This window comes from Achroia grisella, unplaced genomic scaffold (genome assembly GCF_030625045.1).
Source record: "Achroia grisella isolate CSIRO2021 unplaced genomic scaffold, CSIRO_AGI_Agris_v1 utg660, whole genome shotgun sequence".
NCBI classification, from domain to species: domain Eukaryota; kingdom Metazoa; phylum Arthropoda; class Insecta; order Lepidoptera; family Pyralidae; genus Achroia; species Achroia grisella.
Window position 1 is genome coordinate 1936167 of NW_026712984.1, and position 17474 is coordinate 1953640.

Below are 17474 nucleotides of genomic sequence, written 5' to 3' on the forward strand. Positions count from 1 at the left end.
GCGCTGTGTTAATTGTCCTGATATTATTATTATTTGTTCAATAGACAATACTTACTGAATATAAGGGAATTGGCCCAAATCACTAGTATGGCGGTCTTGGCCCGTCCAGTTGTGGACTTGAACTTGAGCGGGAAGCAGATGGCGTACCAGCGGTCCACCGAAATGAAGGTCAGCGTCAGCACCGACACAGTCACTGACACAGACTGCAACAATAGTGAATATTTCAAAAGATACATTTTAATTTATATTTCTAATTGTTGAGTTTCAAGAGTAACCGTCTGTCATGGTATAAGCATGAAATGCGTAGAAATTAAGATAATGTTTTAAGAAAGATATTACATATAAATGTGGATAGTTTAAATTATTAACCGGGTCTTAACACGAATAATTTTATGGCTAATAAAGGTATTTACCTCTCTCGACGTTTCGACTAGGTAGCACTAGCCGTGGTCACGAGCTGACTTTAAATTAACTAAATGTGAATAGGCTTAAGGGCAGAGGAAGGCTGAAAAAGAGATGGATGGACTGTGTGAAAGATAATATGGTAAGAAAGGGATTAAATCACGAAATGACTGCGAATTAGGATGAATAGAAGAGAAAAACATATTACGCCGATCCCACATAAATGAGATAAGGAAGAAGCAGATAATGATTTCTCATTGATTCAAATTGAGAGACGCCGGTAACCTAGCCCTAGTATATTTGAATCCAACGAGGTATCGTTGGATTCAAATATACTCGATGTCGATGATTAACAATAATAATAAAGATGACAAGTTTAACACCCCATAAAAAGGAGATATATAAAATACATTAATAATAGTAATAATAAATTTATTTCATTCATCAAACTTTTTTACATAGTCTTACATTTCAACATTCGTATTATATTCTTCTTTATATATTATTTTCTTAAGCCGGGGCTGGATCTCCTTGTAAGTATAATTAAATACCTGTTATAGGAGATCACGCTTTCTAGGGTTATTTATTATGCTAAGAATTTGCTTCTACTGTAAATGACGTTTGTGTGTTTGTGTGTATGTGTGTATGTGTATGTGTGTGGGAGGGTGTTGGGTGCGAATGTATGTTTATTAAGATATTATCATTATTGTATATATTACATTGTGACTACATTCCTCAGGACTGCAGTTTCCACTGGAGACAATCGTGATAAATTTCTGGTGAGTATCACGATGGGCCAACTGACCTGACTTCATGCTTATCCTATCATCCTCCACCGGTGCCCTGCCAGCGTAAACCTTTAGCTCAGGCGAGTACACTATTCCATGGTCATCCATTTAAAAAAAGTATATAGCCAAAGATAAATAAAAAGAGTTTTAATATCGGCCATTTATTTTTTAAATCTATCTATTATACAATACACTATTTGGTATGCAAATTGTATAGCATTTTTAATTATTTAAATTTTTAAAAGCCAAAGAATAGTTTAGCCATTCTAGCTTCAAAATGATTAATTTTTACTTAAAAGTTGAAATTTTTACAAATTTTGAATGTCATATTTGCTTATATTTATTCAATAGTCTAAAAATAAGTTTCAGGCTTCTAGAATAAGAAATAACGATATTTCCATACAATCTTCCATCTACCCTTTCAACCCCTTACAAACCTTTTTGCGCATTAAAAAGTAGCTTGGTTAACATAAAAGTCTCTCAGGGATTCTATTATCTGTATACCAAATTTCATTTCAATCGGTTCAGTAGTTTTGGCGTGAAAGCGCGACAAACAGACTTTCACATTCATAATATTAGTACGTAATATTATTTTATCTGTGATATTAAGGATTAGTAAGGATGATCCTGTTTCTGTATAGGTATATATTCATGAATATAATTAAATCTTATTAATATTTTAAACCTAAAAGTATGGATTTATATTTGTTACATTTTCACGCAAAAGATACTGAACGGATTGAAATGAAATTTGGTATATAGATAATAGAATCCCTGAGAGACTTTTATGTTAACCAAGCTACTTTTTAATGCGCAAAAAGGTTTGTAAGGGGTTGAAAGGGTAGATGGAAGATTGTATGGAAATATCATTATTTCTTATTCTAGAAGCCTGAAACTTATTTTTAGACTGTTGAATAAATATAAGCAAATATGACATTCAAAATTTGTAAAAATTTCAACCTTAAAGTAGAAATTAATAATTTTTGAAGCTAGAATGACTAAACTATTCTTTGGCTTTTAAAAATTTAAATAATTAAAAATGCTATACAATATGCATAGTATCCAAATTGTGTATTGTATAATAGATAGATTAAAAAAAATGAAACTTTACAGTAATATAATTTATACATCAGATCAGGCTATAAATTTCACGCAGGTGAAACACAGTTAGAAATCAATAAATGTCGGGGCCTACTTTTAATTTTAAATTAATTTTAATTTAATAAAGCAATAATATTGCGTAAAGGTATTTCATTCAAAATCAAATTAACTGCATGCCATCTTTATTGTTTTTAAATTAGCAAAATATTTGGCTTAAAATGAAATTGCGCAAAGTAAACAGGGCATTGTTTAGTTTCGTTCGGTGTTTATTGTTTGTGGACAGAATTATAGGATCTAATTTATTTAGAGACGTTAAAATTAAAATATGAAGAGCAGCAATTTAAATGATGGAAAAAACGTGTGAAATTGTTGTGGGAAGGTAGTAATCAGAGGTATTGACTTTAGTGTTAGTATTTTATGAGTGATTTCCTAGCGATCCTTTGGAAAGCATCGTATTAAATATGTGGTAAATTCGTCACGATGACAGACTTTGTATTTCTATGTATTGTATTCTATGTGCGTATTAGGTATGCTGTAATTTTATCACATTATTATATAACAATACGATATTTGAGACTTTTTTTCGGACTACTCTAATGTTGTTGGCCGCAGCTGGCCTTTACAGCTTCGTCGGACGATAGGGAACGAGTGCAGATGGCACTCCAAACTCCCGGAAGGACTTATGGCGCGGCTGAAGACCAACTCCCACCTGACGGATACGACTTTAGTCGGAGGGCACCGCTAGAGGTTCGAATCTTGGCTTAGGCCATCGTAATCATCAATCTCTGTTTAAATTGGGAGGGGATCGATCGGACGGGAATATTCAAGACTTTTGGCTTTATATGGGTTGGTTACGCTAACGGTAAAAGATAAATTGAAGAGGAGTAAAAGATGATTAGACAAGAATAGACTTTCTATCAGATTAGTTAGCCCATCGTGGCCAATTCACCAGAAGGTAATGATGGTTTCCTGGTATCACTGCCTGTAATTATATAATTGTCTTTCTATGTAAGAATATAAGTGTGTCTGTCTGACATTTTTACTTTTATAGTATATTCATGAAATAAGTCATGATGAGTAAGTAGTTTGGTTCAATTCTTAAGTATTTTGCTCACATTAGCCGGAATGAACACTGGAGTAGCTAATTATCCAAGGTTCGCTTGAGGGCAGACGTTCTCGAGGTCGATCACCAAAGAGATATACTGACATTATAAGAACGGCAATACAGCAGTCCATTGTACAATGTTCCCGTGCAGCCAAAAACCGTACCGTGTGGAGGCAAATTGCAAGAAGCTCAGTCGCCAAAGATCACAACGATTCCATGCCATGAGATATACCATTATAAAAGTCACGACCACTCTCCCAAGAGTGAACGACTGAAGAAGTCATGATGAGAGATAGTCTTACGAGGGCAGATATAAACCACGTTTTGTTTCTGAAATTAATTTATAACCTGGTGAAATAGAAAATGAAAGACTATCTGTATATACATTACCTTTATAAGACTAAAAGGCTGAATAATTTATAATTAAATTTGATATCAAGATAGACTATATCACGCAAACTGGTATAGGCTATAGTGTATGTCTAAAAAAGACGAAGTCGCGGGACGTATGTTTATCTGTCTTTTAATAACATCTTGATCTTGATTCATCGTACCATTAACTTGTGTTAATGTTCATTTATACAGGAAAAAACTCCGCATTTCAAGAGTACGATTTCATGACAGCATTTCAAACATTACACCTAATGTTGTTTACTAACAAGCTTGGTGATGAATGTGGGGGTAGTGAGAAACATGTTTGAATTGCGGCATAACATTCTATGTCTGTTATTCCTGTCTGGTCCTGTCTACCCCAATAGCCAGACGTAATGTAGGTGTTTACTATGATTTCATTATTGAATCGCAATACGCATTTAGTAAATTTTACTATTATTTGCCAGTGAAACGATTTAATTCACAGTATACATTTCATTAATTTGTTAGAGACTACACCTTAAGCTAATTAGAAACTTCTCTTTCATTCTTTATAAAGATATACTTTTAAGTATATGTATATTTATATATATTATCACTTATATGTATATGATAATTTGTATATTATTACCATTTTAACTTGCTCCCCTATATTTTTCTTTTTTCTTATATATACCTACTCTATCATAAAATTCTCAGGAAGATAATGCTTACCGTAAGAGCGTCTTTTATATTGGTTTATGTTTTACTAGCTACCCACCCCGGCTTCGCACGAGTGTACATGTATTATACATATAAACCTTCCTCTTGAATCACTCTAAATAAACAGCTTCAAAATCCGTTGCGTAGTTTTAAAGATTTAAGCATACATTGGGGCAGACAGCGATAGCGATATTAATAAATAAAATACTATTGAATTTATCATATTAGTTTATATACTCGTAGTAATATCCACATTATATTGTGGATTCTAAGAAATGTCTTTCTATTTCTTTAGTGTTACCAATTTATATAAAAGTCTAAATTTCTTTTATTGAAGATTAGCTGTCGAACTAATTTGATTAAATGATTTTCAACCAATGTCTATTAATAAAAGATGGACGTTTTTGTTCTGGCTGGGGACAAAGGGATATACTTACAAATAAACTAACTAAATAACTGCGAATGAATAGAAGAGACAAACATTATGCCTACCACGAATGGTATAGAATATGGGAAGTGAGGTGAGCTCCGACCACATCAAGGCAAGCCTTAGTGTTTGAAGTATTTAGTAACTAACGATAGGATGTTCAAAATTAATTGTATTCAGGAATACCTCTGTGATACTTGTTACGTACAAGTTGCGGTATGAAGTCAGTGTTACTTATATATTGTAAAATTTTGAATGATTTGGCTAAATTAGATTTTGAGGAAAAATAGCTAAGATTAGAAAAGTCTACAATAGTAATATTGACGTTTCGTACGTAAAATGATTGTTTTCTAATATTTATGTTTTTAGATCGTGTTCCACAGTGTTTATTAAGGAGTCAAAAATTTCTCTTCAACTCTTAAATCCTTCCTACCATTTCTTCCCAACTGCAATTTTATTGCTTTATCGATCGTCCAAAACATTTTTATCTAAAATTGTCATCTTCGCTACTAAATTCCTACATTTTTGAAAGAGAATCTGTTCTAGTACCTAGTCTAATTTTATCTAGTGGTTTGGATCGGTAAAATGGAGTTGTAAAATTACTGGCTCGTTCAAATATTAGCCACTCGTTAGGAATTGCTATGTTTATAAGCAGGAGAGTTTGTACAAAGTCCTCATTATTCATTCTGGCTTTCTATTTTTGGTAAGTGAAAAAGAAGTTAAGAAGTGAGGGTGTTCGACATATATTAAAAAAGGGACAGGTGAATCCGCAGGGCACAGCTAGTAGCTAACGTCTAAGGGACATTTGTTAGACAACACGAACACGTTGTTTAAGACATTGATGGATACAGTTTTAACCCTTTCAAAGTTTCTGAACCGCGGTTTCACAGCCCGCTCTTATTATAATGTTAGTGGGTACTCAAGTTTGGAAACAAGTATGTGATGTCAGCCATCTGGAAAATCAGGGCTGTCTGCAAGATAACCCGGGACCAATCAAGTTTTGGAATTAATTTTACTAGGGTTGGAAGGTTTTGTAAGTTGTTTGTAGCATCCCTTGGAGCTGAGCGTGTTGATTCCTAGCACAATACGAAGATTTCTATTCATGATAGATTGTGTTAGCGATACATGTGTAGCCTATATGTGGAAGATGAATGAAACAATGGATAAGAAATGGTAAATATAGTATAATTTATACTGAAATATCGATATTAGATAATTCTAAAATGTAAACATATATTCGAAATTAATAGAAAATTAATAGAAAATATATGCATCGATGAGCAGATTGTTAGTAAGTGTATCTATAATATGTTTACAAAACAAAAATTTTCATATTTGTGTATAAGTTATCTAGAACTCACAACATGTATTGCGTTTAGATTGGGATTAGATGACTCTGTGTGAAATATCCAGGGTATTTATTATTACAATTGTTAGAAAATGTAGGTAGCCTTTTTTGCCATCCCCTCCATTTTCCCTACCATAAAGTGAACACGTTACGGCCCTAGACGCGCGCGCTTTTGTCCTAAAATATAATTAAAAGTAGTAGTGAAATAAAGTGTCATATCAGTGAATTTGTGCTAACACATGCCTTGGACCCTGATATGTGCTGAAGAACATTAAAACCCTCGGAGCATCGAAAGGTATGGACTGCCATAACCTCATGGTTCCACATTTTTATGTTAACAAACTATAGACTAACAATCTGCATTGATTTTGCACGAGTTTGCAGTTACTATTACGAAAACATATATTTATTTATAAATATCTACAGCATGTTGTTACTATATGTATTATATAGTGAGTAGGGATGTTTTTTTTAATTATTATGAACTTTTTGAGAATATTCCAGATTTTTTTTGTATTAAGATAGGCTTTGTAAAAAGTCGTTTGCATGAGCATCATAGTGTTACCTATTTTATCAGCCACTCAGCTTGCTTAGTAAGCTATGTTTCGGTTATATAGTGAGACAAGGCAGTGAAATTATAAGATGCCTCTTAAGGCATGTTACTACGCAATGTATGATGCTGGCGGGAATCGGGTGCGGGGGCATCGAGGTCGGCGATCACACTTCAATGCCATCACGATCGGCTTCAAGGACGCGCGTCGTCACTCTCTTTATTCAATTAATTTATAAATTCATATTAGCAATTCATTATATTTAAACCTACAGTCCATTTTTATTGAAGATCCCTAAGGGCATTGACTTCTTAGTTCTCATTAATGAATGCATGACAGTAGTATCATTGGCGTCACATGGTAGCCTGATAACTAGTGTTGTTCATGTATATAAGGACTGTAATAGTTAATAATCATCTGGAAATTCATTTGTGGACTTCCACGATACAGGTTCGCCTAGTGCGGGGTATAACGTATAAACAACTTTATAATAGTAATATGTTTGAAAATAGAATAAAAACTGTTTATCAATTACCATCAGTTGGACTGGCAATGAATGGCTAATAATTGGCTGTTATAAAAATCAATTACAAAACAAAAAATCCTATCTTCCTCTTTATAATATAAGTTCATAAATTTTCTGTCAAACTCAGCTGTTTTGTGATAGAGAAAATTATTTAAATGCATCCATCCATAACTCTAGAATGCTTTTTAAAATTAATTATAGCCAATAACAGCAGACAGCTACTTTCAATATCATATTATTTATTTTTATTACGCCATCGACTCGTATTGTACTCATAGATGGCTAGAAAATTTTATTAAAAGATTTCTATAATATTTATAATGACTTTCAGGTCTAGCTGCTAGTCATTATATAAAAAATACATGAATAATTTTAATAAATAAGTGGCAAGTTTATATTAATATTATATGTATATGGAATATATTTTTATATGTTTTTTATATCTTAGTGGTAGCAATCAATCATACGGCTCATCTGATGGTAAATTGATACCGCCTATAGACTTATAGACCTACAGACTTATTAATTATTATATAGGCCTATAGACGCCTGAAAGACCCGGGTGTCAAATCAAAAAGAAAATCCTCTAAAATTGAGTACAATTTTAGAGGATTTTCTTTTTGATTCGGGCAGTAGCCCGTGACCACTTAGGTTCTAGAGTGTGGGGACGATTACTGTTGTTGGCGAATGGTAATTATTTGCTAAGTACTATATATTATATCAATAACAAACGAGACCAAAATATTTTATTATATATATATCAGTTGTCTAGCACCAATATACGTAGAAAACCCAAATCAATACAGACAATCGAACTCATGAATGTGTGCAATGTGTGAGGAATCGAACCCACGACCACCAGGAGTAAAAGCGATGAGGCCATCTCATCTGATGGTATTCCAATTACATAAAAAAAACAATTTTTAACATTATTTAGAGCTTAACCAATAAGACATAAAAACTAAAATCTAAGACAAACATCTTAGAGTTTATTAAAAAAAAGAAATTCTAATATTAAATACCTAACTTTGTGAAGTGTAAATTCCGCGCAATTTTATTAGCTGTAAATCAAATTAAGATTGGATGAGAAAGCGATCTTTGCTTCAACCAGATCAATTTGACGTCTAATTATAAACATAAATCATGAATAATTTTATAATGTAATAAACCAAGTAAAGGATTATAGTAACTAAATTTATGATCACATGCTCATAGGTAATAAATTGTAACTAGATTTTTTGATGAATTGAGTGGTCTAACTGAAAATAGTCAGTTTTGTTATTGTTTAGGTATAGTCTGTATTTGGTTTCCAGATTGTCTGCAAGAGTTTGTTTATAGTAGACATTCTTTTGAAATACATTTTCTAACGTAACTTACTATTATTAGGTCATCCATTAGACTTTCATTTTGGACTGACAGCCAGTTTAGATATTGCCTTGTTTTTTGAAACTAAACATGTTTTTTATTCTATTTTTATGTAAGTAATAGTAATTATAATTCTGAATCACACAGATCTATTAAGTGCCAAGCTAAGAAGAGCTTGTATTATGAGTACTAGACAACTGAAATCTTAAATTGTTTTTTTTTTGTAATTTATTACTAGTATTTACATAACCTAATTGTACAACTAAGAACCTAAAATTAAAAAGCTTAAAAACAATATATAATATGATGACTAAAATATATTATTAAAAGGGGTCCCTTTAGGCAACGTTCCGAAGATACTGGCAGCGTTCCCTCTTTGAATAGCTAGACTAATTCTTTGTCCAAGGTAGCTGCCAGCTCTTCGGTGTAATTACATATATACATAAAAATACCCAGTTCAATTAACAAGTAATCATACTTATGAACAAAAATGTTTGACTTTTAATATCTGAAATATTACCCTATATCAAAAGTCAGACATATGGTTTTTAGGTGAGTAGATTTAGAGGTGTCCCGATGAAAAATTAATAATACCCCCTGATGGTAAGTGGTGACCCATACTGTTATAAAGGAACAGCACCACGGACATGATGCTAGGATGTGATATAGTTGCCGTTCTAGAGAACTGAAATATCATGTCCCATTCCCTGTAATTTGACTACCGTATCTCATGCTTCAAACTGAAATATCACTTAAAAAGCATGGCACTTAGCTGCTGAAAGACAGATACGACTTTGACGTCAATGTCGATTATTTCTATTAGAAAACATTGAAATTATAAAAATAAAAGAATCCTAAGCTCTTAACAGAATTAAAAATAAGTTCCACATAAAATTGAATTGTCATTAATTGAATTTGTCTCAAAAGAGCTACGAAGTTATGTGCGTAATGGCGTTAAAATTACTCTATTTAATGGTGTTTTCTGATAAGAGAGAAAAAGAACACGGCTTTATAATTAATTTGTCGCCTTAGGGTTCTTGTAATGAACTTTTACGTGGGCCTATTACAGCAATTTATTTAATTTCACATTTTTTAAGAGTAATGATTCTTATTCTAAGTAAACATGTGGTTGTGATTCAATATGATAAATGAATTATCATATTTTTATCACATTTAATCGCAAACACGCTGACGGTCCACTTGATACTAAATGATAATCGTGGCCTATATAAATAAACAGCAAAACCTATATCAAGTTAACACGAGTTACTTACATGAGAACATTACAAACTATTTAATTTAGTGGTAGATAGAAATCTGGTGATTTGATTGTAGAAATAAAGCTAAAACTACTTCATTATCTAATATATAGGAATATTGAAATAACCGTTTTTTATTACATGCATATGAATATAAATATGGTACCTAAACCAAAATAACATTTTTTATAATTTTTGTCTGTCTGTCTATTTCTTTATTCCGGCTAATCTCTGAAATGGCTGGACCGATTGAGACAGGACTTTTCTTGGAGGGTAGCTAATGTCTTATAATAAGGATTGACTTAGGTTACTTTTATTTTAGAAAAATAAAGTTAAATTCCACTAGGACGAAGTCGCTGGTACAAAATAATCTGTGGCATGCTATGCGACTAGATGTAAGGCATTGCTTACGACGCGACGTAAGGACAATGTCTACATACTAGATAATAATATATCACAGTTAAGACGTAGATTTGTAATAACTTATTAAGGAATAAAATAGGTTTCTTACGAATTCCATGCGAATATTTGCAAGCATATGTTCGCATAGATTAATTTTAAAGATTTTGTGGAAGTCGCTTAAAATAAAACAATCTTTGTATGAAAGTAAGGAAGCCTTTCTTTTTTAGAACCATAACAGAGTACCACGTAACTATTTGTTACATACATATTTTGAATTCTCATAAATGAGGATAGGAGCATATCTCTTATAAAAGCTAGTGTTAATTTCGTAGTTGTAAATCTGTATTACATTACTTATTGCGTTGTATCACTCATGATGAATTAAATGTATGAAAAAAATGAATGAATGAATGTAATTAATTCAAAGCGCAACCTACACTTTACTTTTATACTCAATTTTAGTTATAATTGAGAAATTAAATTTTAATGAGTATTTTTATAGATATCTTTTCATTATAATTTATTTTCAATTGTTTGAGCCCCCAGAGCAATTAAGAAAGCTTATTGTTCTTATATCCATTTTATAAATAGATTATATTGCCATAACAACTGATTATCGATCAAGGAGATTTAAGCCTATTTTTCCTATGGTACGGTAGTCTGGCGGTATGACACAATGTTTTATTTCGAGATTTCCTTCTCAAGCTTCGATTATGTCTGCTTTGTTCCCTTTTGTATCCTCTAGATGAAAAGGAATAACATTGTATTCTTTCTTAGTTACCACAAGTAGGAAAATAATCTTATAAAAGGGTTATAGTAATGAATGCGTCACGGTCTAGTAGTTTAGCTTCCGGTTATAGACACCAAAGCTTTTAAGTTCTAATTCATTGACATTAAAAAACGTTGTGTATCATAATTTCTGTAATTCTTTTCGGTAATGTACACGCTGACAGTAAATTAAATTAACCCAAGATACGATAATTGCTGATCCTATATATGGTTTTAAATATGCTCAGCAAAATGTCAGAAAATTCATGTCAAGTATTACCATGATTTCGACACTGCTTCTGATAGGAAATAGGGGATGACATTTCAAAAAGAAAATAATTATATATTTACCTGAAAATAAAGCAGGACTTTGCATAACGATTTCCCTAAAAACCATGTTTCGGTTACATCCCATAGCACCGTTGGCGGCAGACAAAACAGAATCACCATGAAATCTGCCACGGCCAAGTTCACTATAAAATAGTTTGTCACAGTTCGCATCGTGTGATTTCTGTAAACAGCTACACACACTAGTGCATTTCCAACCAATCCCATCACGAATACCGCTGTGTGAGTGCCAATTAGTATCCATTCGTATGTCTGTGGGTATATGTAATCGTTTAACATTTGTATATAATCCTCTCTTGTCATATTACAGAAATCCACATCACCTATACATTCTTCAATATTTTCATTGATTTTCTTTGTATCGTTGCGATTAAATACATCTACAGGTCTATTACTGTCTTCTACATTGTTATTTATACCTGCAGTTTCTATTTCATTAGTATCTTTATGTTTATTCTCTAATGCAACGTCAATAGCACTTGTTTGTGTTAAAATTAAAGTTATGACTATTACAAATTTTTCGCTCCTGCACATGTTGAGTAACGAGTCGCACTTGGCTTTTGTGTTATTCATAGCATGCTTCATCTGAAACAAAAGAAAAACGTACATAAAACCTCGGTCGCTCTATTCAAATGTGAAAGTGGGTTCGTTTGAAGGCGCTTTGAAGAAATGCACTAAACTATTAAGATTGTAGTTGTTAGGTAATAAAGCAGTGTTTATTTCTAAATATTTTTTGTTTGCGAGAAAAACTAATTTATTCGTTTTCGATCAAATAATATGTCTTATATCGAAATATAATGGCAATATTGGCGGAATTTAGAGAAACTGTGTTTGTTTGTACATTAAAAGAAAAACACAATATAGCTCAGCGGATGAGTATTTTCATTCTGAGTCGAGGTTCGAATCTCTAGTAGTGCTCTATGATAGAAGTTATATTCGTCAGAAATGACTCGATTTCAGCCGTCCGTTCGTCTGTAAGTTTGCTGCATGAGAGGATCTCACGCACTTTTTTGTACACGCACATTATCTGTAAAAATATTCTTAAATTTTCATGGAATATGTTTATAATTATGATTCAATGTATAGGCTAAAGAAAGTCCAGAATACCCACCAAAAGCAGAAATTTTAAATACGCTACATTCAGTTTTATTAACTTATTGTTTAATAAAATAATACGCGATGTAATAATGGTTTATTTATTATTGGCTTTTGATAATTATCATCAATAGATGATTTTTTACAAAAAAATATAGGTATAAAGTCGCAGGCTCCACTAGTCACAAAACAAAATGAATTGAATTGAATGCTGTCCTCTATTTGAACGTCCTTATATACATACATAATAGATGTAGGTCTATTTGATCACAAGATAGCCAGATCCTCATCCATCAAGTTATGTAAATATTTTCGTGTTATTTCATTCAGTTTCAGATTCAGTTCACGGATTGATAGATGAAAACAGATTTTTGCAAATCCAATTATTACAACAACATATATGTAGATATGCCTAATTCACATGTCATGTGTAAGTTAACTAATGTAAGATATATCAACTCTATGTAATAGTAAAAGTATGTATTATAATAAAATAACAACTATATATTCAACTTTGTCTCTAACACAATTCACTTTAGCATTTAAAATACAACCAGCACATCCTGTGCTCAAAGACCGAATGCCGTGGCTTACAAAAACTAACTCCTTTTTATACAGAGAAGATATGACTGGGAGTTATACGCAACTAGTCTAATGATACCGAGTAATAATGAAACTACCTTCGTTTAATATTAAATATCAGATTTTTCGATAATATCGATGTGAACCCTAACACTAAATATTCATTATACCGCGATGTATTTTTGATATAATTATTTATAGCTAGGCTGACGAATATATCAGAAAACAAGATATGATATGTCTAATATTGTTTTACATCAGGCGTTTGGCTCTGAAATATTATTTTGTATGAAATATAGAAGCCTCTATTATTGCAATGCTATAGTTTAGGGTTAGAATATAAGCTTGGGGTAAACATTATAAGGGTCATGACCACCTCAGTGACCCAAACCTAATACCATGGCAATTTATGTAAAATAGGTAAGAATAAATTAAGATAGATATTTTTTATTAGTGAACTAGTGTTTATATAACTTATTCTAGACTGTACAATTATATATATACATATCTATGTATATATATAAGTATTACGTATTTCCTAGTTAATTATTATAATGAATTTGAATTTGCCTATGTATATTATCATTAGATAGATAGATAATAAAAAACAAAAAAAGTATAATGACAGAAACGTTTAAATATATAAAGCTACAAAAAGTTTATATATCTAAAGGAGAGGGTTTGCAAATCAATAAGATGCTGGATTTTATATTCGAGTAACAATTTTCATTAAAAAAGAAAAACCAAATTATTCGACACAACATTTCTATGAGGCAGTTCAAGAAGAGAGCGAGTAACCATTCCTTTTAATAGTAGTATCGTTAAGAAAAAGTCAATAGGTCTTTTATGGGAATAGGTATAAAAATTTACAATAAGATACCAAAGGATATATTAGAATTACCCTTAAATAAATTCAAAACATCTGTTAAATCATATTTACTGAGCAAAGCCTATTACTCACTAAAGGATTACTTGAATGACGAGCGTGCATGGCAATAGTTGTTCATGTTATTTTATAGTTGTGATTTTCATTTAATGTTAGACATAGACACCTATATAAATACCTATACATTGTAAATAAACAGGCTTTTAAAAAAAAGTAATTCATTTGAGTTTCTTGTCAGTTCTTCTCAATTTGATCTATATACCGAACTGGACGGTAGAAAAAGAAATGTAATGTAAAAACTTGACGTTCATAAGCGGCTAAAATGTCCTGTCATGAATAAATGATTTTTTAATTTGAATTTGAATATACATTTACAATGCTTATCCATTTACAATTATCTGTTTTTTATACAATAGTAATGGCAAACATACGCCCTAACTGATGGGAAATGTTAATGTACATACATTAACAGTGGTTTTTTTATTGACGTGTTTGGGCTATTGTCATGTGCTTTAGATTGGTAACACTGAGATCTACTTAGATGAATTAACCTCGCTCTTTTTCAAAATTCCCTACCTAGACTCTCAGGATAGTTGTACTTTCTAAAGGAGATATTTTGTTTGTGCATGAGTGAGCTACAACCATATAAGATATGTAGTGGCGTTTCCTCTTCTGCTTGACAAAATCTGCAGAGTTTTGTTAAGCACAGGCTTGAGTTTGTAATTCATTTATTCTAATTGCAATGTCCAGTGAGGGCCGGGGTAACAGTGTTACCAGCATTATTAACCTATAATGCCTCATCATCATAAACATCAGCACTGTGATCACAGTACAGCACAGTGCTGATGTTGCCATTCCGAAGTATGAGGATGTCGTTCATGCCTGTAGCTTGTTTCACTGCTTTATTTCATCCTTCAATAGACGCAGTTTACAAAGCAAGCTTCCTCGGGATAAATGAGAAAACATTAAATAAGATGTATTTGTAACAATGTCTAGAAAGTCAACTATTATCTATAATAGACAACAAATAATTGGATTTTTTCATTTCTGTAAAAACCTGTATTCTATATATACAAATTTCAGTCACGACCTTGGCTTGTTTACAAAAACAAATATTTACAACAATATTTCTCCTTGTCAAGCCGAGAGTCTAATAACTAAGCCTAATGATCTGAAAACCGACGGCAATTCTACGAAAATGAAAGGAATTCTGAATATTTACATGAGAAATTCGTATATTTTCCACAGTCTGCATGCATGGTATTAAATATATTAATTTCATACGATTATTCCAAGCATTATCTGCACCCGCTCAATGTAATAAACATTAAAAATTTTACTTTGTTCAGTCAATCAAAAACACAATTTCATTTGAAACTCAAGCAATGTAAACCACATGAGAAAATTGCACACTTTACATATATTTATTTATAAAAGAGATATATAGATACCCTGATAATATTTAAGAGCTCCAGATATTTTGATGCTGTTACAAATGTTCTGGTTACGGACCGACTGGAGACGACATTGGAGGTACTAATTGTTACGAGCTGAGAAATACATTTGTCTACCCGCTTCATTTCATTAGACTTTTTTTACGTACACCGTCACCACTATTAGAAAATACTTCATAGTTATGGCAAAACACATTCATTGTATCACTTCGACTTTTTGACGCTTATGATAATAACTCCAAATAATTCTAATAGCGCTATTTAGTTCCAAGCTAACCTGAGATTATGCTACAAGTACTGAACAACTGATAGAAATACTTAAACAGGTACCTTTTATGCAAATACCTATCTAAACAATTTACATAGAACACCCAGACCAATATAAACAATAAAACTTAAAAATACAAATGCTTGTTAAATTGAGAACGTAATCCGCGATCGTTGAAAGTAATGCGGTGTGCTAAATCACCAACATGGTCAAATTCTATAATAACAATAACATTTTATTAACAACTAGCGATCCGCCTCGGCTTCTCTCGGGTTCATTAAGAATCTTTGCATTTCACTGCTTGTTCTATACTATAACACGTATTATACATACTATATAAACCTTCCTCTTGAATCACTCTACCTATTACTGAAAACGGCATTAAAATCCGTTGTGTAATTTAAAAGATCTAAGCGTACAGACTACAGCGTTGACATCGTTTTATTCTATGTAAAGATAATTGAAAAATTCTCTAAATTCTATAATTTTGTACTGATCTTACAGTTTTTTTTTTTATAAAAATAACAATTTCTTGTAAGATATACAGAATTGCTTATTTATGCCAACTGTTGATTTAGCAATCTAATAATATTTCTCATCAAATTAATCTTACAGTGGCAATAAATATTTCTGCTCAGTACAATTTTTTCGTCGTAACACCAACACATTAGCGTAGGTTTACACTTGAAGAGTGTTTCCATGTGAATGTCTGATATTCTCCCTAAATATCGTGAAAAAAATATTTTTATGAAAATCCTCCTTGAAATAAACTTTGTATAAGCACTTTTTAACAGTCACATTTTTTTATTCTAATACTCATTTGAAACACTCATCACGAGACGAACGATCAAGAAACTTGCTCGTTACTCGTGTCCTCTCAGTAAAGAAGCATGTACTGATGTATGTATTATATTTATATGTGTTCTTGTTTTTTTTTTAATCCTACAAGAAAGTATCAATCTTCCACAACACGAACTAATTTTTATATTCCATATTTCCAATTGTAAGAAACATGAATAGATACTGACGTACCTAGTCAGAGGTCTTAACCATGTCAGTCGCTAAGTGCTATGTAGGTTGTGTTTCAGTTGAAAGGTAAGACAAATTACGGGATAAGATCTATGGCATCTTAGATATCATGGTAGCGTGATATTTGCAGTGCTGATCATATATATCGGCGATTGTTACCACTTTATATCAGTTACTTCTACAATGACATAAGATTTTTTCCCCAAAACTGAGCATATAAACGAGCAAACTGGCATCACTATACTTGATGCCAAACACCTTGTCCTACATCCACTAACGCCCAATTTAAAGTAAACATCGAATTACTCGTATTTCAAACGGAAATGTATTCTGAGCACATTGGCGTACATTTCTATTCCATAAACGATCTTAATGTTCTGTAAATCTTATTAATACTCATTAAAGTTTAAATTGACTGAATAATAACCTTACGTAATTTAAAACATTGATTTAGATAGTTAACAATGCTAGGTTTTAATGTTTCATTATGGTTCAATACTTGTTTATCATATAATGATTAAGTAGGGATTTCAAACCCAAATAATACAGAACTTTGATGAAATTTTATGAATTATTAAGAATATCTAAATATATATAACTCAAAGGTGACTGACGTAGTGATCGATCAACGCACAGCCCAAACCACTGGACGGATCGGGCTGAAATTTGGCATGCAGGTAGATGTTCTGACGCAGG

General features: G+C 31.9%; 1 protein-coding gene across 1 annotated transcript in view; it reads right to left on the reverse strand.

Annotated features, from left to right (window-relative positions):
* The window catches only part of LOC131849666 (orexin/Hypocretin receptor type 1-like), a 29268-nt gene extending 14386 nt beyond the window's left edge, over positions 1-14882 (reverse strand). Inside the window, exons 1-3 of the mRNA XM_059199778.1 lie at positions 14802-14882; positions 11468-12049; positions 56-203 (exon numbers count right to left, since the gene is read on the reverse strand). Coding sequence (XP_059055761.1) covers positions 56-203; positions 11468-12049; positions 14802-14882 — 811 coding nt within the window. The remainder of the gene's footprint in view (positions 1-55; positions 204-11467; positions 12050-14801) is intronic.
* Positions 14883-17474: the final 2592 nt, after the last annotated feature.